Source organism: Sorex araneus, chromosome 1 (genome assembly GCF_027595985.1).
Source record: "Sorex araneus isolate mSorAra2 chromosome 1, mSorAra2.pri, whole genome shotgun sequence".
Lineage (NCBI taxonomy): Eukaryota > Metazoa > Chordata > Mammalia > Eulipotyphla > Soricidae > Sorex > Sorex araneus.
Window position 1 is genome coordinate 256,920,160 of NC_073302.1, and position 25,295 is coordinate 256,945,454.

The 25,295-nt window shown below is 37.0% G+C and overlaps 1 protein-coding gene across 4 annotated transcripts in view; it reads right to left on the reverse strand.

Moving 5' to 3' along the window:
* The window catches only part of DIAPH3 (diaphanous related formin 3), a 517,599-nt gene that overhangs the window by 294,598 nt on the left and 197,706 nt on the right, over positions 1-25,295 (reverse strand). For all 4 annotated transcript variants that reach the window (XM_004603995.2, XM_055141227.1, XM_055141217.1 and 1 more), the window contains 3 exons: positions 23,890-23,994; positions 20,336-20,665; positions 19,401-19,515 (listed from right to left, as the gene is read on the reverse strand). In XM_004603995.2, coding sequence (XP_004604052.1) covers positions 19,401-19,515; positions 20,336-20,665; positions 23,890-23,994 — 550 coding nt within the window. The remainder of the gene's footprint in view (positions 1-19,400; positions 19,516-20,335; positions 20,666-23,889; positions 23,995-25,295) is intronic.

Sequence of the window (25,295 nt, forward strand, 5' to 3'; positions counted from 1 at the left end):
ATTATAAAGAGATCTATTCTAACTTGCAAGCCAGACATTTGACACAAGATAACAATGTTACAAGAAACAAAACACATGTGGAACATGCAAGGTAAAATTCCTTCTTTCACATTACCCAAATTTAAATCAACTCCTAGACTTTATATGTCTATCGGTTGTAATATTATCACCAAATGTAATAATATTCTATGGTCAATTAGGATGCAAAAGCCATTAAACGGTAACAGAATGTATGGAAATAACTTCTAATTGCATACATAGTTTTAATAAAATTGATGATAAACATCAATTTTTAAAAAATCAAAATACAACAGCTACAATGAATTCAAGTAGAGATATAGAAATTTTAGATAGCTTTTTTACCCATATGTTTTCTGTAATAATTGCTTTACCTAGGATGAATTAAAGCAACTCACTAAGTGATGTTTCCATTATAACACAAATATTTTAATATTAATAGTTTAATATTTTATATTATAAACAATATAATGTAATAACATTACATTATAATATTTAGGACACAATTTTAATATTTGTTACAATAAAATATTTTTATTTCATATGAAAATGTATCATGCTTTAGTTATAATTTAGAAAAATCTCATAAACACAATTATCTTTTATGTAAGTTTGCAAGCTTCTCCATCATAATCCTAAGCCACAACTCTCAAAAGTTTGCTATAATTATTATTTGTAACCTTAGTTTCCTCTATTAAATCTTTTACTATCTTCCATAAGAATAGGAATTAATATGCTTGGTTTCCTTCATTGTATCCAATTAAGTATGGATAAAGGGATAGTTTTCAGTAAATCTTTGATTTTTTTTTTAAAGCTTAAACCAACAACTATCCAAAAAATTAAAAAAAGGAAAGTGTTAGCAAGAAAGCAGCAAATTGCAGTCCTTGTTTACTGCAGCAGTAGGAAAATAAAATTATTAAAGCGTAGAAAAGAGTTTGGAAGCTCAAGAAAAAGCTAAACATAGATTATTCCATTTCATTTCATGAAAGAACTTTACCACTCCTATGCAGATACCTAAAAGAATTTAAAACAGACCTTCAAATGCATGTGTTCATAGCAGTACAAGTGACAATAACACAAAAGATAGAAAGAGCCCAAATGTCTATCAACACAGGAATAGATAAACGATATGTTTGCATACCTCCACAATATGATATATGTTGACATGTGCAAAATATTTACATAGGTGAGTTTATATAGATGGGTGTGTACATACTCACATGTGTAAACACAAAGTAATATACACATCTATTAAAATGCACATCACTTTCTGGGTGATCCTGTGATTATGTGAAAGACACCAAACATAAAAGGTCACATATTAGAAGTTTCATTTACAGCCAGCACCAATACAGATAAACTGACAAGAGAAGTCAGATGGCTTTAGCCATGGATTACGACAAAGAAAGGAATGATACAGCTCATGAAGGGTGCTGCTTTATTCTGAGTTGGTGAAAATGTTCTGGAACTTGATAGAGCTGGTGACTGCAGAACAACATAAAGGTACTAAATGTCACTGGATCATTCTCTTTAAAATGACTTATTTAATATGATGTCAATTTCACTTCAACTAACAACAACATCAAAAAAATCCAACAATTTTCAGAGAGACAGAATTATAAAATGTTATGATTCTGGGCATTTAACCAGTATCTGCTCCACAAGAACACAGAATTTACCTCAACTCTTTAGTCCTTACTCTTTTAGACTTCTGCTGCTAAAACACACACACACACACACACACACACACACACACACACACACACACACACACACACACAGAGAGGTGAACATTTTAGCATTTCAATCCTAAAACTATCCTGCTCTCAAACACCATCATTATTCTCTGAATTTTTAACCTAATTTACAAAAGAGCCTGTTATTCACTCAGAGCTAAAGTCATTAGTGGCAGAGTTAATTGGAATCTAGATCATTTAAATATTTCTACTCTCCTTCCAAAATTCCTATTTGCTTAAAATGAAAAAATGAGTTTTGAGTAGTCTGAAATTATTATAGCCCTGCTTTGAATAAATGGCTAAGTATTTATTCACCAAACATTAATTCAGCACCCACTGGATGTCAGGCATTCTTCTAGAACCTGGGACACATCAATAAATGATACAATGACCTCTTTCCTAAAGCAGGTAAAATTCTAATATGAGCAGAGAAGGGAAAAGAAAATGTAGCAAATAAATAACAAACAGTATATTGGAAGGTTATAAATGATAGTTAAGAAAGCAAAATGAATGTAGGAGAGATAGCAATTATGGGTAGAGGGATAATGAAAAATATGGCACCATTACCTGAGACAAGTATGATGGTCACGTATATACAATGGCAGGTGAGTCAACACAAGGTGTTCAAAGCTTAATAAAGCAAATAGTTGGAATAGGAATGTCCCAGGTGGGAAACAGCTTAACGCAAGAGTACCTGGCACATTTGAACTATGGCGTTGAGGCCTTACTAATGTGGCTACAGAAGAGAGGAAATTAAAAAAGCAAAGCGTTAGGAGAAATGAGTGCAAAATCATTACCATTCTTCCTGTACGCAGAGGAAGGGCTCAGCCATGTGAAGGCAGGAGATGGTGCAGGGAAAGTGATGCCAGAGGCAGAATCCAAACAACTTCCCCACTGCTGTACCTTGGTAAAGCCATATGGTTAACAAAGCAGTAGTAGTTCCCACGGAAAGCAGTTTTAGAAATAAAGAACGTGAGCTAGAAAGATACTGCAGTGGATAGGGTGCTTGCCTTCCATGCACTGACTTCAGCTCTATCTCTGAAACCACATATCCGTGCCTCTGATTGCCAGGAGCGACCCATGAGTGCACAACCAGGATGCATAAGGACTACAGATGAAAATATTTAAACTGTTGAAGACACAGCGTGAAGCAATACAATGCTTGGTGAAATTCAGGAGGAAAAACAGACCATAGTTTACTAGAATATAGTGTATAGAACAGAAAACTGACAAGACCATGGCTAGAAATGTAAGTTGGGGCTGCGGCAGAAGGCTTTGGATGCCAGATAATCCTTTTTAATACCCTCCAACATTTATCTGTAAGAAATCTGACAACTATGACATTTCTGAAAAAGATGAATCTAAAGACAGTGTGCACTACTCTCCTTACAAAGAATACAAGAAAACATAGGGAAAGTCATTTTTAAAAAGGGAAGACAGTGACCAAAGAGAAAGCTGAGGGCTCAGGTGCTTGCCTTGTACACGGCTGACCCAGGTTCAATGCCCAGCCCCACGTAAGGCTCTGAGTATCGCCAGAGTGACCCTTGAGCACAGAGCCAGAAGAAAGCTCTGAGAGCAGCCCACTGTGAGTTCCCAAAACAAAAATAAATAAAATGAAAACGGAGGACACAAGGTTGACTAAGTGCCAATCAAATATTTAAAAGCTTCTAAAATATCGATCCAAAGTTTAAAACCTCCTAAAAACCTGTCAGGTTTATCCAAAAGTTAAAGGGCAATAGGTCATAAGGTAGCTCAAGAGCTGCCCCCATGCTTTACAGGTAAGAGATGCAGATTCACTCCCCGCCCCAAGCACTGCTGGAAACAACCCCCAAGTACTGAGCCTGGAGGAGACCCCCTTGCCACACCCTCCCCCCACCCCGCCATGAGCATCAAAACTAGGTTAAAAGCAAGGAAGAATACAAGAAAGGGAAGATGGACCAAACTATAGATGTCATTTTGCTACAAAGGTAGTTTCAGGTAATAAGGAACCCAAAGTCAGAGATCAGGAAGCAACAAGTAACTGACTTTCAAATCCTTTCAAAAATAGGATCTTGGAATCAGAGCACTGACTTCACTCAGCATCAGACATGTCACATTAAATTGGATGGAAACCTACATTTTATGAAATAAGGGCAAAGACATTCCTGGGGCTGAGCAGGCACTCTAATACTCTATACATAAATCAGTTTCGTATTTTTATTTTATTCCAATTGCTTATTTTTTATTCAAACAATTGCTCTTACCTTCTTATAATCCTAAGGTAATCAAAAATAATGAGAAAATATGATTTACTGAGGCTGCAGATTATTCTTAGTCAAGAGCATGTTCATACAAATAGTTTTTTGATAAAGTGCCTCTCAGAGATACAGACATGGATAGGGACTCCAGTTGCATTCTCTGCACTCAACATTCTTACTGAGTAAAAAACATGGGCACAAACAAAACAGTGATTAGGCAATGCCAGATTATCTGCCTTATGTAATATTCTTAATACGTGTGTGAATATGGATTACTGCCTATATACACATTATAATGAATTCTTTGAAAAAGGTATTAATGGTACACTGAAGCTGAGGCCCACTGCTGTTTCCACAGGTACTGGTACAGAAAATACTGTTCAGGCAGGTGATGGCCACCAAAAATGATCAATTAAAACAGGTCTCATTCACTTTTATACAAGTTGGCAACATTTTCAATGAAACTAAACAATAACCTGAAAAAGTAAAAGTTTAACACAAAAGAACAAAAGCTCTAAAGACCTTTCATTTGAAAACAAATACAATTATTCCATTCACTCTTTCAACTCCTCTGGGTTGACTCTTATGCTACAGTAGCAGATAACCAAGCATTTCCACTGTGACCTGTGAAACCTTGAAAAATAATTGTTTTTATAATTGAAAAAGAAAAGAAGATTAAAGAAGGAAAAAGAGCCCTGCTTTAGGAATAACACTTCTAATATGAAGGCAGCGTGATGACAGAAGAAAAAGGAAATGACGAAGTAAACAAATCAAAATAATTTATTTACTTTGTGTGAAATAGTTGCATTGAACCTTTGAATAAATGTGATTTTACTAGGTGATGAAATTTTTCCAATTAAAATATATCATGCTTTAAATTATCAAGTGAAATGTGCAATTATAACAATGTATTTTCCAGGTTGTAATGAAGTTATATATTCATATTCAATTGTGGATAGTTATGAGGCCAAGTAATATTTGAATTCAAAACAGTCCCTCTTGAACCTGCAGAAAAAAACAGGTATGTGGAACCCGTGACTGAGATCTCCAAGCTCATTTGGAACAGGACTGGGCCTCCTTCCCCCAGCTCCCCAGTTTTCCAGTAGCTTGGCAGTCACACCCATAAACTGCCCTCCAGCATCATGTAATCTCATCAATGGCCAAAATCCAGAGACTCTGAAATAAAGCTCCCAGAATAGAGTGATACAGAATGTCCTGGAGCACATGGCCGCAAATGCAGCCACATGACCTCTTATACTCTAGCCCACTGATGTATCAAAAGTAGCACATATTTGTTTGGATTTAACATACATGTTTGTAATCTCTTATACAAGGGCTTAAATCGCTCCAGGATGAAATACAACAATCTTCACACACTTTCCTCTACGGTGGTGGGAAGGTGCACAGTGGTGGGATTGGTGTTTGAATATTATCTGTAATGAACTATTGTGAACAACTTTATAAAAATAAAATCTTAAAAAAAAATCCCCCTTCCCAAAGTTCCCATCAACCAAACATTATTTATATAAAAGCATATTGTTACATATAAAATAGGAGTAGCAATCTGTATTTTAAATATAGCTAAACCTTACGTTGAGGAAAGTAAGCTTTTAATAAGCAAAAAAAAAGTTATCTCAAAAATGCTTTTAATATACAATTTTTTTTTCTAAATTAGAACCAATCTCCTTCACCCCCACCCTTAATATATATACTAACAAAAATCAAGAGTAAATTGTCTTTACATGCAATTTTGTCTTCTCATGTATGTTTCCTTGGGTGGAGATTTCTGATTTGAAAAATGTAAACACACACACACAGAGAAATATTTTCCCAGAAAAAATATATAGTCTGCATTACACACTTGAAATGCATTAAATAAAAAGATTAGGACATTATTCTGCATTCTCCAAGTGGGCCCATTTAATCATACAAGACTTTCAAAAAACCTTCCCTGGTTAGGTGAGTGTGATTATTTAAGATGTAATCAAGAAAGAGAGGTAAGAGACATGAACTCTAGGATGCTAAAAGTTAGAGAAGGGCCACAGGAGAGGAAACGTGGGAAGCCTCCAGACACTAGAAAAGAATGGGGCCAGAGAGACATACAGCCATACAGTGTGTTTGCCTTGCCCGTGGTCTACCCAGGTTTGATCCACAACACCATAGATGGTTGCCCAATCCCTTGAGCACAGAGCCACGAGAAAACCCGGAGTACCACCAAGTGTGGCCCAAAGTAAAACCTGGAAAAGAAAGGGAACAAATTCTTCTTTAGAGTCTCCAGAACATCATGCTGATGCTACATTAATCTTAGACCATGGAGGCCCTTGTTGAACATCGACTGTACAGAAATGTGGGAACATAAATGTGCCATAATTCAGCTACTAAATTTGCAGTGATTTTTTTTATGGCAGCAATTGAAAATGAATACAAAATCCCATCTGTGTGCATAATGACTTCTACCTTTGCTACCCGTCTCTGCAAAACTGCTGGAAAAGCAAAGAAAGTAGATTAAGAAGCTAAAGTCCTGACATTAAATTAATTATGTTAATTTTACCAAATGAGACCAAGCTCTAAACTACTCATTTAACTTTTAAGTCAGTACGGTTCTCGGCAAGAAACTTGCTTACAGATTCATCAGCAATATTAATTTACAAATATTAATAGGAAAATCCAAATATATTTCAACTTGAAATTTGGACTATTGTCACGAATAGTACCCAAATGAACACTGCCCACTGTTATATTGCATTTTTAGTGTAAGAAGGGATACGTAAGTGGTAGGTGTAGTGTGGTGGCAAACATGAAGAAGTATGTAACAGACTCCTACTACACACACAGTTCTTCAAGAAACATTTCTTGATAAAAACTAAGGGAACAGCCCCAGTGCCTGTCACTGGACACACTAGTAGAGAAACATAAATACCAGCATTTAGGGCCAAGCTGTAGCATAGGTTAAGGTGCATGCCCTGGGGCATTCCCAGCACCATTTGGAAGGCAACCTCTCAAAAGACTAAATACTACATTCATCTCCAATTAAGCTATGGATTAAAAAACATCTCATTTATTTCCTTGATTTGTCACCAGTCTAGCCTACATCATATGAATTGCTTAATGTGTAAAAATAGTCGAGTTTCAATCATCATCTATGATTCATCTAAGTAACTTACTTAGCTTATACCAAAAAGCAGGAGAAACTTATTATCACTTATCTAAAAAAAGTATCACTCCTTTGAACCCCCTACTGGAACTCTATAAAACTAAGAAAACTGACAGCCATCACTCTTCCTATAATCTTTGGGGAGAAGTCTCAGGCCTTACATGGCACTCTTATTTGCCTATGCACTAAAGGTCCCCTATGCCTTAATGTGTTCCAGTTCTATAATTATATTAACTTATTCATACCAAACTCACTAATCTTTCAGGCCATAAAGGTTTTAGATCAGAGATAATAATACATCGTTACTGGAAAACAATATTTAAAAATATATATGTATACATATGCATATACATATATATATATATAATATGTAAGCTACTAAGATCCCTTTCAAGACAAGTCCAAAGCTCTAAGACCAGAACATGAAAGGAAAAACTAGGTTAGTTTTTTGCTTTCAAATTTCACATGATAACACAAAACACTGGGCCCCACTTGGATCGATGACTAAAACAGGAAAACTCACAAGAAGATAAGTGATGATGACAGTCACTACAGAATCAGCTGGTGTTTGTTACACACATAATATTTTCAAGAACCCAGCATCATCCGAGTTTCAGGAACCATGGCAATGTGATAAACCCAGCTGATAAAAAGGGAGGAACGTGCAGGTGCAGGAGCGGTGAGGGAGAATAGCACCATAACACAAAAATGGGCAGGAGAGCCTGACTTATAGCACCAGTACAAACAGGCATGGGAAAAGCAACAAGCAGAGAAAACCGCCGGCTGAGTAAGGGATCCTGCCTGAAGAAGAACCGGGTGGTCTTAACACACCTCTTCTGCTATAATTTGGGTAGCTATATGGTTCTGATTTAAGATGCCTTCTGTACACTACTGATGGTCCGAGCTTCCTGCGGGAAGGATGGCTAGGAACTCAACAGAAGAGATTTTTCTCAGGCTGCAAACAGCTATAAAGGAAGGTTCTGGACCTTCACTGTTGTCTGCCAACTAGTTTGTACCCCAGACCTTCTTTTGGTGTTTCAGACCCTTCCCTCCACCCTTGTTCAGTTCATTGAGTTATTTGTTCGTATTATAATGTGAATACATTGTATAATATCTTGTCATTACATGCAACTGGCTTCAGTCTTAAAGGGAAGTCAATCTCCTTGAAAGAGGCCAAAAGGACTCTTGAGCTTAACCTTTAGATTACCATACATTCCTCTCTGCAAGAACTTAATAAAGCCTTCAATAGTTAAGTCACACACAAAAAAGGAAACAAGATGCATAGAAAATGCACTTACTACGACTATTATTTTCTAGAGTTAATGATACAAACCAGTCAGAGAAGTCTTCATAAAGAGGCTTATTAATATAGGTCAGTTAACATAGCAAGCTCATGATTTACAAAGCTTCATTTGGGAGTGGGGCCAAGGCTGGTGGGACCTCATTTGCCCTAAAACTACTGTTGAAGATTCAGAAATAAACAAATGGTGCCCAAGAGAGAATGGGCCTGTATTCTTAAATTTTAAGTTCGGCTCACACTGCCTCAACAACTACAATGAAACTGGGCACTGCAAAGGATGCCTTAAAACATCCATTATTTAATCCTCACAATACCCTCGTGAGGTGGACATTATCTCCCCTAGTTTAGAGAAAAATAGCCCAGAGCTGTAAGAGCTGGGGCCGCACCCTTGGAGGGGGGCACGCCACAGTCTCTCAACTTCTCCTGCATACTCCACAGCATGGCGTTAGTATTTACAGCTCAAATACTTACAGAAGTGAACAGTGGTACCAAATGATAAAAGAAGGACTTAATACAAAGCGGCAAGTTTTTAAAGCCTTTAATATAAATTGCGGGATGCGGGGTGAACTGCTGGGGGGCAGTGGTAAGGTGGCAGGAGATGAGAGGAAAATTATTTTAAATCAAAGAAGAACGCTTTAAATAAAACATAATAGGATTTCTTTTAATCAGAGCAGCAGCGTGGCTTAGCAGAAGGAGCAATGGCTTTACCCTCGGATCTAAATTCCATTCACAATGGCAGCTTCTTTGGGCTGAACTTTACTTAAAAGACTAACTTTTTTTTTTTTTTTTTACACACATACTGCATCTAATATTTGCCTTGGTCCCATTACAGAATCATTTGGGGGAACAAATACAACATAACTGCCCCCGGAAGACACATTATTAATACTGTTGTTTTTATTATTGTTGAATTAAGAAGTGAGCTTCCCGTTTTTGCAGATGGGATATACGCTTCTGTTAACAAACCCATTCTAGTTATCTGTTAAAGTGGATGACCTGATGTTGAAACCACCACAGGAAATTTATCCTATGTGGGATGGAATCTCTCACTGTAAATAAGCCAGGGGGTCCCGTGAATTAAATGGCAGCACCAGACAAAAAGAGCATGAATGCTAATGGAACAGCAAAGGCCAGAGCAAGGGCCTGTGGCCTTCAGCTCACTCCCACCCCTGTGCAAATCCAAAAAGCTACAGCCGGGCTTGTCACCGTGTTCGGTTCTAGGCCCCTTCTCAGGATCATTTTCAAATGCAAAAATTAAAATACATAGGATCTCAAAGAAGGCAATTTGTACTCAGCCGCAGCAATCAGAATGCATTAAAATCCCCTCTGTGAAGTATGCGCGCAGGTGTGTGGCAGCCACAGATATACGGCCCGAGCTCCTATGACCGACGAACCTTCCACTGGGCCAGAAGCAGCGCAGTTAGGCGATCAGGTTCCAGCTTTGTCCCCTGACAAGACACTCTTGACTTCTGAGCCCAGGCCATGCTCTTCTCCAACAACGCACCTGTCCATTTCTAATGACTGAGAAGCAGGACTAAGTTCTGTCCCCTGAACCCACCTGCGACTATTCTCATAGACTTGCTCTGCTCCAGAAATTCTTCCCAGCTGGGACGGGTGAGGATTTGTCAGGATCACTGCAGACCCTAAGGTTCTCCCAGTCAGTACCAATATTCCAACTGTTTTTTTCTCCCCCCTGTGCAGTATGAGTCCCCTGTCTCCTAAAAGACAAAAATCTCTGTTCCCAGAAAAAGCAGGGGAGAAGAAGAAGAGACAGATGTGAAGCAACAAGGGCCAGATCAGATGATTAAGGTACAAAGGTGGTGTGAAGGAAAAATAAAGCCAAATATGCCAATCACAGAAACAACACTGAAATCAAGAGACCCAAACATGAACAACTGAACTTAGGTACTTGTCAGAGGGTAACCTGGGCAGGGGGAGGGATAGACAGGGAGGAAACCTGAGAACAATGGTAGAAGGAAATTGACACAGGTGGTGAGATCAGAGCTGCAATATAGTATTGTCAAAAAGTCAACTACAAATTACTTTGTAAACCACAGTGCTTCAATTTGGGGGGGAAAAATTTCCTATATTCCATTTGCTTGCTGGATGACTGAAACAATAAATGCTTTTCATTCATGTATCAAATAATATCTAGCTAGAAATCTAATGATGACCAAGATTTTGAATAAAGACTTATGAAAATAAATAAGAGTCATCATATTGAAACACATGAACCCTACTGGTAGAAATGATGTTGATACTACTCTGCCTGCTTCCTATGTACAATAAAAGGCAAAGCTAAATTGAATTTAAAGGCTAATCAAGTGACTATTTTTTCATATTCAAGTTCACAGATCCCTGAATTCTACATAAGTTAAGAACTCCTGGTCTACAGTGTGTCTCACTTTAAAATATACATTTCTGTTAACAATAACACCCTAAACAAATTAAAGCTGCATCAACTGAAGGTTCATAGCCAGGCTTTGCCTTCAAGTAGTATGAAAAATGTAAAATATATGAAAGCTAAATTCACAGGATATATTAAATGGTATTAATCATATGCACAAATGATATAACCTTGAAAAACATAAACACTTGAATATATATAATATTGATATCTAACAGGTGAAAGTTAAGGTTATGAAATATATAAAAAAACTTCCATTGTTTGTTACAAAATATAATTTTAAACATTAGTTATCAAATATCAAGTTTCTATATAAATAACTTGTAATCTAGCATGCAGCATCTACTTTTGATTCCCCTATCATTACTTTATGAGCTCTAAACATGGGATAGATCAAGTTGCAATGCTAATTTCGGGTGATCTTTTTCCTTCAAGCCAAGCAAATACTGAATGAGGAAGTAGACCTGGGAGGCCAAAAGGAAGATAAAGTAGAACAGTCAGATTTGCAAAGTATTGAGAATAAAGTGGCACATTCTAGCAGGCTAAGGATGCAGCTCACTGGGAGCATGCAAACTTTGTTTTTTTTTGTTTTTTTTTAATTTTTTTTATTTTATTATTTTTTTTTATTTTTAAAGAAATATTTTATTGAACCACCGTGAAAACAAGAAAAAAAAATACAAAGCTTTCAGGTTTAAGTCACAGTCAAATACTGATTAAACCACCATCCCTTCACCGTTCCACCACCAAGAGCAAACTTTGAACATGGGATACTCTTGTCTTGATTCCTGGTGCCAATAATAATCACTGTATCATTGTCACCCCGTTGTTCATCGATTTGCTCGGGCAGGCACCAGTAACGTCTCTTTTGTGAGACTTGTTACTGTTTTTGGCATATTGAATATGCCACAGGTAGCTTGCCAGGCTCTGCCGTGTGGGTGCCAATAATAATAATAATAATAATAATAATAATAATAATAAATAAATAAATAAGGTAGTGCTCTCAGAAAGACAAGTCTTTTACTTTAAGATGAATAGTACTCTGCACTAATTAGGAGTGAGTCCTGAGTGAAAGAACATAATGCATATAAGACAGAGAACAAGTGCCTGAAACTGGAAAGTGTACTTCGAGTAATCCGACAACGGAGAGGCAGAAGATATGGGAAATAAAGAAAAAATTTGAGATAAAGATGTATGTGATAATGGAATGGAACAAAACTACATGATTTTGTTAAGAAATAATAACTACAAGAACACCACTGAAACTAATACCAGAATTAAAATACTAAAGTGAACCAAAAATATATGAGACAAAAAACCCAACTCATCTACTGCCATCGTCAATTGATTACAATTGAATCTAGTAGACTAATTTTATTCATTTCTCCACTGGAAGAAGGAAAAGAGAAACTGAGGGTGGAAGCTATTTTTACATTCCTAACCCTTAAAATATAGAATTCCAAGACTCTTTCTTTTTTTTTTAAATATTAAACACAGAAAATATACAAGAAATAGCCGTATTGGCAGAAAGTTTTAATTTTCTACTACACCATACCAACAATAGACCAGATAACTAAGCATGAAATTTTGTTGACTTGAGTCTTCTGTGGTTCCAAGCTAAAATGACTTTCTATAGCTTCTTTCCCCCCCCCCCAGGTTCTTTTTCTCTAGAACTTTTAGAATAAAGGTGGTTCTTTAGCAACTTAACTGAGAACACAATACAATTGGTAGCAATGTGATACTGTCTAATGAACAAAAACATCCTGATATATTTCATAACTATCTTAGGTCTTTAGTTCACTTGTGAATACAACAAAGAGAAGAACTAAATGATAAATTTCTACAGAAGAATTTAACTCTCCACAAAATTCTTCCAGTCTCTTTAAATAAATATTTCACAAATTCTTAAATGAACATTTTTTAGGAAGCTATAAGATGCGATTTGCTCGAGTGGGCACCAATAACATCTCCATTGTGAGACTTCTTGTTACTATTTTTGGCATATCAAATACACCACAGGCAGCTTGCCAGACTCTGCCATGGGGGCAGGATACTCTCGGTAGCTTGCTGGGCTCTCCGAGAGGGATGGAGGAATCCAATCCGGGTCGACCGCTTGCAAGGCAAATGCCCTATCCTCTGTGCTATCACTCCAGCCCAAGAAACATATTTGTTATAAATTATATTCATCTTAATGTAAAAATCCCAAGAGAGTTTAGGATTTTTTTTTTTTTTACTCTCTTCACACAGAGGAATACGCTGTTTCAAAACAAAGTGAGATCCTTGAGTAAAATCTTGTGCTTGAGATAGTTCCTACCCCAATACTTTATCCCCTGAACCATGGTATCAGAAATCTAAGCTTGGTTTGCTTTGAAGAGTATATAATCCACTGACTACTTCCGTATGCCACAACCACTCAGTTAAGAAATTATTTACACAGGCTAAAGCGGTAATAGAGCAGGTAGAGCATTCATCTTGCTCTCTTAACAACCCAATTTTGATGCCGAGCTCTCACTGTGGTTTCTCCAAGCATAGAAGTGAGCACAAAACCAGGTGATCCCTGAGCACAGAAATAGGTGTAATATCTGAGCACAAAATCAGGACTATCCCTGAGCACCACTAGGTATGGGTTGCACCCACACACACACACACACAAAATCTATAAATCACTTTATTGGCCCTATCTAGCACATGATACACCTGCCATGAAACACGATTATTTCAGAAAGCTAACAATTTGTGAAATCATATTTTTGTTAAGAAAAAAATCAGTCCAAGTGGACAAAACTATTCATATACTTCCAGAAGGCTCTTTAATGCCTATTTCCTTAACAGTTTGTGAATAATGAAAGTAATTAATATTAATTTTAGTTGACTAATTCAACACCAATAACCTGTTAGTATATTTCACTCCATTTTCCAACAGACTATAAAAATTAACCAACAGATGCTTCCAATCTGGTTTAAAAAAAAAAACATGTATGTCATTAGCATATTTTGATGATACCAAATGTTCATATATGAATATTGTGATTAAATTTCAGAGAATATACAATGTTCTTTTATAACCTTGTTAAGTCTTAACAGAAGCTGAAGACAGAAAAATATGGCCGTCTTTTCTAAAATCAAAATCAGCATTTGTTGTTCCACTCTTCATTTTGATGTATCAAATCAGAACTTGAGTCTCACTAAGACTGTAATAGCAACACGTCACCTCCCCTCACTAGTGGCCCATGCCAAATGCAAGACCTAACAATGTGTACCTATTAAATATACATTGACTTCAACAGCAGTATGCTACTATACGAAAGAGAAAATGTAAGAGAAATGAATGAGGAGAGGAAGAAAATTAAAGGGATCTAAAAAAAAAATCTTGTTATTTTGGGAAAAGTTTTAAATATGCAGAGCTAAGAGTATCTCAAAAATTTAGAACCGAGAGAAGCAAGGAAACAACATCATATTAGTCAAATAAGCTATCAAAGAGAATATGATAGATATGCATTAGAAAAGAAAGGTCCATTTCACATAAAAGGACAGTGAAAGATACTAAAGAAATGACACAAGGTACTTCCACTGAAGCAGTAATGTTACCAGTGTCAGAGGGAAAAGACCATTTTAAAAAACAGAAATAAAATCTAGCCTAAAGGAGGAAAGAGGTGTAAGATGAGTTAAAAGGAAAGGCCAAGCTTCTGCCAAAGGTATGTTGCTGTGCCTCTGAGTAGGTAGGGTAGGATGGTATTATGCCAAGATAAAATTATTTTGCAGGAGGAAAACTTCAGTAGAAATATAGAAAAGATTAAGAGAATATGTGAACATATCCCACCTTTGGAACCAGTCCACCACAGGAACCCAGAAGGTATTCTTAGTTATTTTTTTATTATTGGTTTGAGATATTATAAACAAAAAATCTACAAGCTCACAAAAAAGTAAAGGTTAAAATCCTAAAGCAATCTGGAAAAAACCTGAGTACCCAAGAACAGATGACTGGTTAAAAAACTTTGATACATCTACACAATGGAATACTATGCAGCTGTTAAAAAAATGTATCACTGTATCACTATCATTCCATTGCTCATTGATTTGCTGTAGCAGGCATCAGTAATGTCTACATTGTGAAACTTGTTGTTACTGTTTTCAACATATCAAATACACCACTGGTAGCTTGCCAGGCTCTGCCATGGGGCAAGATACACTGGATAGCTTGCCGGGCTCTCTGAGAGGGGCAGAGGAATCGAACCTAGGTTGGCCGCTTGCAAGGCAAATGCCCTACCCACTGTGCTATTGCTCCAGCCCCTAAAAAAAGATGAAGTCATGAAGTTTGCAAAAAAAATGGATCAACATGGAAAGTATCATGTTAAGTAAAATGAATCAGAAAGAGAGGAAGAGACATAGAAAGATTGCACTCATCTGTGGAATATAAAGTAACAGAATGGGAGACTAACACCCAAGAATGGTAGAGATAAAGACCAGGAGGTTTATTTACCCCATGGTTTGGAACCAGCAGCTCAGATAGAAAAGGGAACACCAAGTAAAGGGTATTTGGATGACCAGCTGGGGTTGGGAGATGGGAACTGAATGTAGACTATAGATCAAACACAATGGCCACTCAATGCCTCTAATGCAAACTACAAAACCCAAAAGGAAAGAACAAAATCACCTGCCACAGAGGCTGCGGGGGGGGGGGGGGGGGGGAGGCGTGGTGTGCTGGGATCATTGGTGGTGGAGAATGGGCACTGGTAGAAGGATGGGAACTCGATCATAGTATGACTGAAACGCAAAAGATTTACGAAAGTCTGTAAATTTTTTGTAAAACTGTACCCCACAGTTATTCACTAATATGAAAATTAAAAATAAATAAATAAATAAAATCCTAAAGCAAACTACAAGAAAAAAGTCACACTTAATAAACATCAAAATCATATGAGACCACAGCCCTGGCTGGAAGTCACTGTCTTGGGAAAGAGCCTCACCCAGAAATTAATCTGGTGAGGAAAATCAGGTATGCGAATCTTGTGACTGAAATCTCCAAGCTTTGCTTGGAGTCAAGATGGGCTAACTGCCCCTCCTGGAAGCGCTAGCAGTCAAGCCCACACCCCAAAGCACTACCCAGTAATAACAGTTATAACTTTAACTCCTGTTGTACCACACCTTTAAAAACTCTGGACCCCCAGAGCCACACCTCAATCTCTGCAACACTAATGAACCAATTGTCACACATACACACACACAAACACACACACATGCACTATGATTAGAAAAATAAAATTAAAACAAAACTTTAATTGGATCTTATCATTGAAGGTGTTTATAATAAATTCACTGCATGGGGCAAAAAATTAAAAAAAAAATAAAAACAGAAAATAAAATTTTTTTAGCTACAAAATGAGAAAAGAAATAAAACATGAGAAAAACTGTCAAGGTTGTCCACTTTTTTATCTTTTTATTAAATTAGGAATCAAACACACAGCTAATGCTTCAGTGGCCTAGGGTCAGACTTGGAGAGCCCCAGAGGTGCCCAGTGGCCCTTGCAGTGCTTGGGATCAAACTCTGTGCCCTGTGGTCAGAGCATGTGCTCAATTCAGCTAGTTCCCTCCCACAAGATTTCTCTTTAAGTGACTGGATTATGGTTTTCTTTTTCTATATCAAATGATTAATAAGAATAATTTTTCATCGATCATTCAAATGCCTAGCATGGGAAATCTGCCTTTGTAATCAGAGAAATAGCCCTCATACTTATCCCAAAGTGTTACAGCAATTTAAATGTGCCATTCCTCTAAAAACTCATTCTCCTCTATTAAGTTAAATCCTCTGACCTTCCATGTCAGGTTGTGATCTAAACAAGGAATAGTCAATGTTATCTTCACTTGCCCTACAGATTGGAAACTACAAGCCATTCTAGACAGAATAAAAAAGTAATTAGGTTTAATTTTGAATTATACAGAAATAGCAAAACTGATTCAAATAAAGTAATCTTGGGAACCTTGGAGGACAAATAAATGTTAAGACTGGAGTTTAAATCTCAACAGAGTAACAAAGAGATAAGAGAGAATGATTGGCCCACTCCACCAGGCCTATCTTGTCTGAGCCTCCTAGACATCTTTCTGTTACTTTTCTTCCCATCTAACTCACAAAAACGTCTATGCCATACTTCATAAAACAGCAATGGATGGCCTTTTCCAACAAAACGATTATTAGAAAACGTACGGCTACTTGACTAATTCCGCCTAGTAATTATTCTTCAAACTCCAGACTAAAAGTAGTCAATTTTGATAGCCCATCTCATGAAATGTTGGCATCATCCAGAGTCATAATCCATACCTTCCTCATCTTTCCTATTCACCATCGCTCTCAGAGAAAAGAGGAGGAGGCATGTAGCTGAAATGAAAGCTATGCCAGCTTCTCAAAGGGAAAAAGGCTCTGGAAATAGGCAATGGACACCACGCAGAAAAAGCAAAGAAACGGAAGAATGGAACATGAAGAAAATGACCACAAGCCACCTTAACCTTTATACCTGGCATTATATGCATCATTTTTTTTTTTAACCTTGAATCTCAACTCTAAAGTTAGATGACTTAGGAATTTTTTTAAAGTTCCAATTATTTCATTTAGGACTAACACTACAGCTAAATTAAAGGCATGCTAACAAGTTTCCCTTTTGAGCCTCATTAATTAAGAAAGTAATCAGAGTAAAGAGGGGGAAAAAAAGAGTCACTGGATGCCACTATTACTTAAATAGCTTTTAGGCACCACCATTTGCACCTACTGGAAGGCAAAGGGAAAACTAATCAATTCCCGATTATAAAATCTGAAATTCTGAAGTGTTTTACATGTAAATACGCATTTTAACTGCCTTATATTTTCCTTGATTGCCTGAAGAGTGCACTAATCTTATTCAAAGGAAATTTTGATTCTCCATAATCAAAAGGTAAGATTAAGATCTGCTTATTTCACAAATTTTCCAAGGAAAAGTTTACTAAGAAAATCCCCCTGATTTCAAAGATCAAAATAAATCATTTTTACTATTATGGTCAATATCAATGGTGTGAAAGTACATCTGTTAATAGCTCTGAATTTACCACAAATTCTAGAAAGCTACACTGATTAATTAACAGTAATATTACATAGTTTCTCACTAATTTTTTTACCAGAATAATTACAAATTAAAAAATTACATTTTTAGAAGGCATTTCAAAGAATCTTATAGCCTACTTCTCCTCTGGGAGAACCTGGCAAACTACCGGGAGTTTCCTGCCCACATGGGAGAGCCTTGCAAGGTCCCCATGGTGTATTAATATGCCCAAACCAGTAAGAAGCTGGGTCTCATTTTCCTGACCCTGAAAGAGCCTCCAATGCAGCATCATTGGGAAGGACGAGTAAAGAGAGGTTCCTAAAATCTCAGGGCTAGGACGAATGGAGTTGTTACTGAGACCGCTTGAGAAATTCAACAATCAACGGGATGATGATGATGATGATGATGATGATGATGATGATGATGATGATGATGATGATGATGATGTATCTGCCCTGTTACCCTGGTTGTTCTGAGGATCAGATTAACTCAAACATACTAAGTATCCTGCATGGTGCCTCCTACAGAGTAGACACTTTAATCTGCACTAGGACTTCCCTCTACATCCACAATAACCTCTCCTCCATTCCTTTCGTGACCATAAATTCAGAGACATAGTTCTGTAAGTCAATGGCAGAAAAGATTCTTTTTTGGAGATATAATGACTAATCTAAGTGCTTTTTACTGTAAACCAAAAAGGACGTAAGCATTACATAAAACTTTAAAATTACCTTAACAATACAGAAGCCCTGCAATACAAGTGGTAAGCCCATGAGATTAGATGAGATAAACAATTTTGAGACAGAAGTAATATCTAAATTTTTTTATTCAAATTGCACAGGTAAAAGCTATTATAACGCAATTTGGAAAATGAATTCCATTCTTATAATGAAAAGATCATATAACCTACTCATATATTTCTATTTCAAGCTTGCTTTCAAGATACTCTATGATTCAATATTACTGCCCCATGGGAGCCATACTGATTAAATTATGTGATGATCACTTTATATTAAAGTAAAATTTACTTTACACTGTGTAAAAATCTGACTAGAGGCATGCTCTCATATTGTTTTTGTTTTTTCTCACAAATTAAATTCCCATGCCAAAATTCCCCTCTTTATGAAAATCTAATCTCTGTATCTTCAACAAAGTATTACCTGAAGAATTTAACAAAAAATATCCCATTAGGAACTTACATTTTTAAATGCTCATTTGACATCTTATAATAAAATTCACATGTTTAGCCCTTCATTATATTAATTTACCAATTAATAAGGTAAAAATACCACTATGCAGAATTGAATGCTATCTAGAGGTCAACAGTAAAAAAAACAATTGGAGTAAAAAATGCTACAATTATTGGGATAAGGGTGTAGTTGCTTTTGTACATCAACACCATAAACTTGAACATGATTGCAATCATGTTACCTTGCAGTAATTTTAAAAATTTAAATTAGAAAACAATCACCACGTTAGACTCACCTTTTTGTTGGCAACAAAATATATTCTCTAGTTTCAAAAGCAAATCCACATTTTCATACTTAATTTCATTTGCTTTTATCCAAAAACAGTTTTCAGTCATTTCATGAGGTCTGATCTGCAATCAGAAGGAAGAAATGTTCAGAAACAATTGCATATGTTATTAGACCTAGCCCAATCACCATACACAAACCCAGTTCCCCATAGCTACCAGAAGATGTTTATGAAGTAACCCCTCCAAGACATTATCCCGAGGTGTGTTTGACGAAATATAAATAATGCAGGAAGTTAAAGTTTTATTGGCAGTCAGGGAAATAACAAACACTTTCATGATCAAATAAATAGGTAACCCGATGCCAAATAAAATAAAATTTGCATCTTCTCACGTTATCTTTTTCAAAGTTTTTAACAATATCCCTGTGAACAGTGATTCTTGAACTACAGGATACATTGCTCTGTACATGGGGTCATGAATCACAGGGGAAGAGAGTAACAACAACAATGAAAATAATAGTTTTCTACACCACTTCATAAGGCTGTATGACCAACGTATCAGCTTTCTACAGAATCCTGAACTAAATATTGTCTGAAAACTAACAGGACATTTTCCGGTGGTGGTAACTCAGAAAAGTCCCTAAGAATGCTATTTTTTCTATATTTCATAAGCATTGTGTTCAATCACAGCAAGATTGAACAACCAATATAATCACAAGACAAATCTTATGTAAAAGTGATACTGACTCCCACCCACAAAATTTCACAAAGCTTTTGTGAATACCAAAGGGCTTTTTCTCAACTCTTCTAATTAAAATAACGACAATCATACTATTGTCTGCTTTTCATAACGTGGGCCAGGATTCCCCTGGGACATATCCGTAAACACGAAATTAAATTTTAACCTAGGTAACATCATATTTCCTTCCAATCGCTTTGGTTACCTTTAACCAATTCAATCTTCTCATGTTGGTTTCAGGTTTAAATTCTTTCTTTGGCTTTAACCCAAACGGCAAGTTCGGAGGTAGCGCAGAGCTTTGCCCGCCAAGAAATCCTAGGGGAGGCGGAGGCGGCACAGGCCCGCCAAAGGGCACCATTCCTGGAAGTGGAGGAGGAGGAGGAGGAGGCGGGGGAGGTGGAGGAGGCGGCGGTGGTGGTGGTGGTGCTCCACCACAAAGGGTCATTGGTGGGGGAGGGGGAGGAGCCGGGTGCCCACTTGGATTTTCTGTTGATGGAGGCAAAGGGATGTTTGCATCTGCTGGCAATGCACCAAACTGTAGGGGGGGAAAAAAAGCAAAGAAGCTAAGAACACTAAACGCCACAGGTCACAGTACACGCATCAAAAATAAGATATTATCTGAATGTAAATAGTTTCGTGTGGTTTTAACCAGAAAGGATGTTGACCTATTTGTAGGTTTTGTTTCAATAAAAAGACAACTGCCATCAATAGTATTCCCCATGCTGAAGCAGTGATGAACATACTAGTGGAAATCTCCCGGAGGAAAGGAGCTAAAGTCACGTGATTCGGTACAGCCAGAGGGTGGCGCATGAGGAAGGATCTGTGCACAGCATCTCTGAAACATCCTAGCATTTATACAAAGTTTTAAAAAATAAAAGATCCAGTTTTCAAAAAGGAACTTAAGTAACAATGCCACAATATACCTCTGTCCTTGAGAGAAAAAAAATTGAAAATTCTTAGTTGGGCCCCTAAACGCAGGTAATGATATATCTGGGAACCCTTGATACATAGAGGAGGCCTCTTGGAAACCCTCCAAAGTGAATTTTACATACAATTCCATACACAGGCCAATGTCAACTCCCATCCCTGGGTCCTTCCTTTAGAAACCCATTTGGACCACGTTTTTTGTGGGGGTAGGGCTAGGCGGCACACCCAGCATTGCTCAGGGCGTACTCCTGGCTCTGAATCTGGTAGTGCTTAAAGGTCTAGATGCTGTGCCTGGGATCAGACTGTCAGAAGCTTGCAAGGAAAGTACCTCAACCGCTGTATTTAAATAATATATTTATCATCATTTCCTTGAAATTACTAACTTCAATTAAGTCCTATATATGCAAACTACCTGGTAAGTGCTGGACAGTTAATAATGGCTAGCAATTTCAAAGTTACATGACACAATTATGGAAAACATCAAGTAAAAGAGCCAAAATTTGATATCTGAGCCAGCACAATGTGTAATAACACCACAAATCAAAAAGAAAAAAAAAGTTTAGAATAATACAGGTATTTAGAATTTTGGCCTTGCAAGAGGCTAACCTTGGTTATATCCCCAGCAGATCTGATTCCCTGAGCAATACCAGGAGTGATCCCCAAACAGAGAGCCAGAAATAAGCCCAAGGCACTGCCTTAAACCCCACCCTCCTACCCATCCCCCAGAAATAATATTCCGTGTAAAGAACATGAATGGCTTGGTATATGTTAGGATGATAAAGTCACTGTACTTTAAATTTTAAGGATGTATGTACTTTATATTACACCCGATACATATTTTGTATTTCTGCTCTAAAAGACTGCATTTGGTAAAGACTGAACTAAATCTAGCCCTTGTGAGTTTAGACACAGATACTGTATCTATTTTGTTCATCAGCCTGTGCAGGGGCACGTTAAAGGGGGTGGGCGGTGTCCTAAGTGCTCAGGGAAGCCAGAGCCCAACCAGCAGTTCAATGCAAGGAGGCTGTGCTGTTGGGGTTCTCTGGGCCAGGGACCCTCAGGGCCACACCTGGAGTGTGCGGGGGCCTCTGGAGCTCCATCAGTGATGCTCGGGAGGTCTTAAGGTACCAAAGACAAACGAAGGTCAACCTCTATACTATCTCCCGAACTATTATATATTAACATTCAACAATGCTTGATTTTAAGGAATTATATCAAAGAGGAAACACTTGATTAATAACTTTCAGAATATTCATAGCATGAATCAAAGATAAATATTCTAAACATAGGTATATATCTCATGAAAAAAAACCAATACGTTAAATGTACCAATGGTGCTTCAAAAACAGTTATCCTCCGTAAGACCTGTAGCCTTAAACTCTACAGCGGATAGCGCGTTTTTGTGTTGCACGTGGCCAAACTGGGTTCGATTCCCAACATCCCATATGATCCCCAGAGCACCGTGAGGAGTAATTCCTGAGTGCAGAGCCAGGAGTAACCCCTGTGCACCACCGGATGTGACCCAAAAAGCAAAAAAGAAAAAAAAGTCTTCATTCTGCATAATCTAAAGCATTGGAGATTCCTTAATCCGCAATTACAAAAATTTCAATTCACCACCAACTAAAGTAGAACACACAAAAATAATACATCCAAAGATGGTGGATATATTTTTTTATAAACTAGAAGTTTTAGGGTTTAGTTATAAGCAATCTTTCATCTGGGTGAAATTAAAAAGAAAGAAAAGTCTTTATGTTTAGATTAGCTCAGACAAAGAGAAATTTTGTCATAAATATTTCACTAAGAGTCTATAACTCTGAAATATGAGACTTAATCAAATGTTCTTTTTAATATGAGACAACAGCAAAGAGGAAAGATGGAAAATTTCAGTAAAGTGTGGTAATTTTTTACAACACTGAAAACAACAATGTTTCTCATGTATTAATAAATTTAAATTTTTGTCTCTAAATTGAACTTTAACAAATAGATGCCTCTTAAATATGTTTAGGCATTTCATGAGGGGGAAAAAAACTAAGTATCTGCTGTATATTCAAAAGAAAAAATGCCAATACTATAGGAACCAGTATACAAACATAATAAATATTATATCTGAAATTATTTTCACATAACTATAAAATTAGGATAAAAGAAAAAGAAAAACTTTACAAAATTAGTATTGTTTATCATTCTATATATAAATCTACATAGAAAAATTCAGCTATGAATATTCTACCCCATAACTCACCCAGTTAAAGCATGCAGATGATGTATTTCTTGCAATCTAAATGTTTTATGTGTAGAGGGTGTATGTGAGCTATCTGATTCATAATCCAGATTTGCTCTCTTTTTGTCATGTTTTAAATCTGTTTACTTTTGGAAATTGAAAAATTATCAGAAAATGTTCTCATTCAGCTAGAGGTTATCTTTCACCACAAGGTACCAAGGCTGAAAGTTTTGAAAAATAAATAGCTTGAGCAATAATTTCCTGTAGTGGGATAAAGATCAGCGATGAATGACAAATTTAAGAGTAAAAGACTTTCTTATTTTTCATGCTTAATTTCTTAAAGGATGTGTGACAATTGGAAACAAAATCCAATGAAACATAAGAAAGCACATTAATTGCTAGAAGTTTAGATAGTCTTAAAAAAAAAAACAGGGGAAGGAAAGGCAGCAAAGTGATTTTAAAAACAATTTAATATTCATATGAACAATATGAGGAAACACACAAGTAAAATTAAAGATTAAACATTTTATTGCTATAGAGATATTGACACGACCTTTTTCTCCTCGTGAGATTTCAATACCAGAATTCATTCTGGAGAGATGGTATTTTACCTGAGATTTAAAAGCCTGTAACTCTGCTTGAAGCTCATTAATCTTTGCCTCTTTTTTCTGCAACTGAGCCTGAGTTTCTTGGTGGTCAGTAAACTCTTTTTCAAACTGGAAAGAAAAAAGAAAACAAGAGAAAGATGAAAATGAAAGCACTATTCTTCATAAAGAAATATGACTCTAATGATCTGTCAGCAGAACATAAACTTTTTATGAAAGCCATGGTAGATTTTGCTAAGTCACAGGCAGCCTTTCTCCAGGTCCCACCAAAATCAGTCATTTGCAAGCAAGCAGACAAAGGCAGAGACGGAGTCTGTGACCTTCTTCTCGCGACAGAGCAAACTCACCCAGAGTTATCTGCAACCCTGGCATTTTTCTTAAAAGTCCCTAAATATCATTGTGACTTTGTGTAACAATAATAGAGAGCAAAGCATTTGTACTGAATTCCCTGAGTCCTACTTACAAAACCCTATTGTATTTTAAACTTGTTTGAAGTTTATCAGTAAGACTTAATAGAACTCCACTTTATTATTTTACTGATATTATTAATGTCTCCATTTGTAAATGACTCATCTGCTTACTCTTCTGGGCCTTGGTTTTGTTGTTTGGGGGTTACAACTAGAAATACTCAGGGACCATTTCAGATAGAGCTTAATGTTCTATGTGTGATGAGGAATGATCAGGAATGAGAACCAGGGTCAGCTGCATGTAAGGCAAGCAACTTGACTGCTGTACCATCTCTCTGACTCCTCCATTTTTCTTTTGTAGCACTGTAGCAATGTTGTCCCGTTGTTCATCAACTTGCTTGAGCAGGCACCAGTAACGGCTCCATTGTGAGACTTGTAACTCATTAATTTACTAATATATTTTTCTCTTTCCCATTTTTTTATAAAATGTCTTTATTGAATCACCATGAGATACCCAGTTACAAAACTGTTTATGATTGGGTTTCATTCACGCAATGTTCCAACAATCATCCCTTCACCAATACTGGTGAAGTATTTTTCCCACCACCAATGTCCCCAGTCCCCCCAACCTGCCTCTATAGCAGACACTCTCACTCTCACTCTCTCTGATCCCCCTTCCCTCTCTCCCTTTTCCCCTCTCTCCCTCCCTCTTTCTCTCACCCTCTGTCCTTCTCTCCCTTCCCCCTGCCTCTCTCCCCTTCCTTTTGGGCAATAGTTTGCAATACAGATACTGGAACTTTATCATGCTTATCCCTTTACCTGCTTTCAGCACTCAGTTCTTGTTCAGAGTGATCATTTCCAGCTGTCACAGTCATGATGAACTTCTCTATCCTAACTGTGTTTTCCCCTTCCATCACTTGTAGCAGGTTTCCAACCATGGGTCAGTTCCCCAGGCCCTGTGTGTTGGGTAATGTGTCTCCAACTATGTTTTGTTTTGTTTTGTTT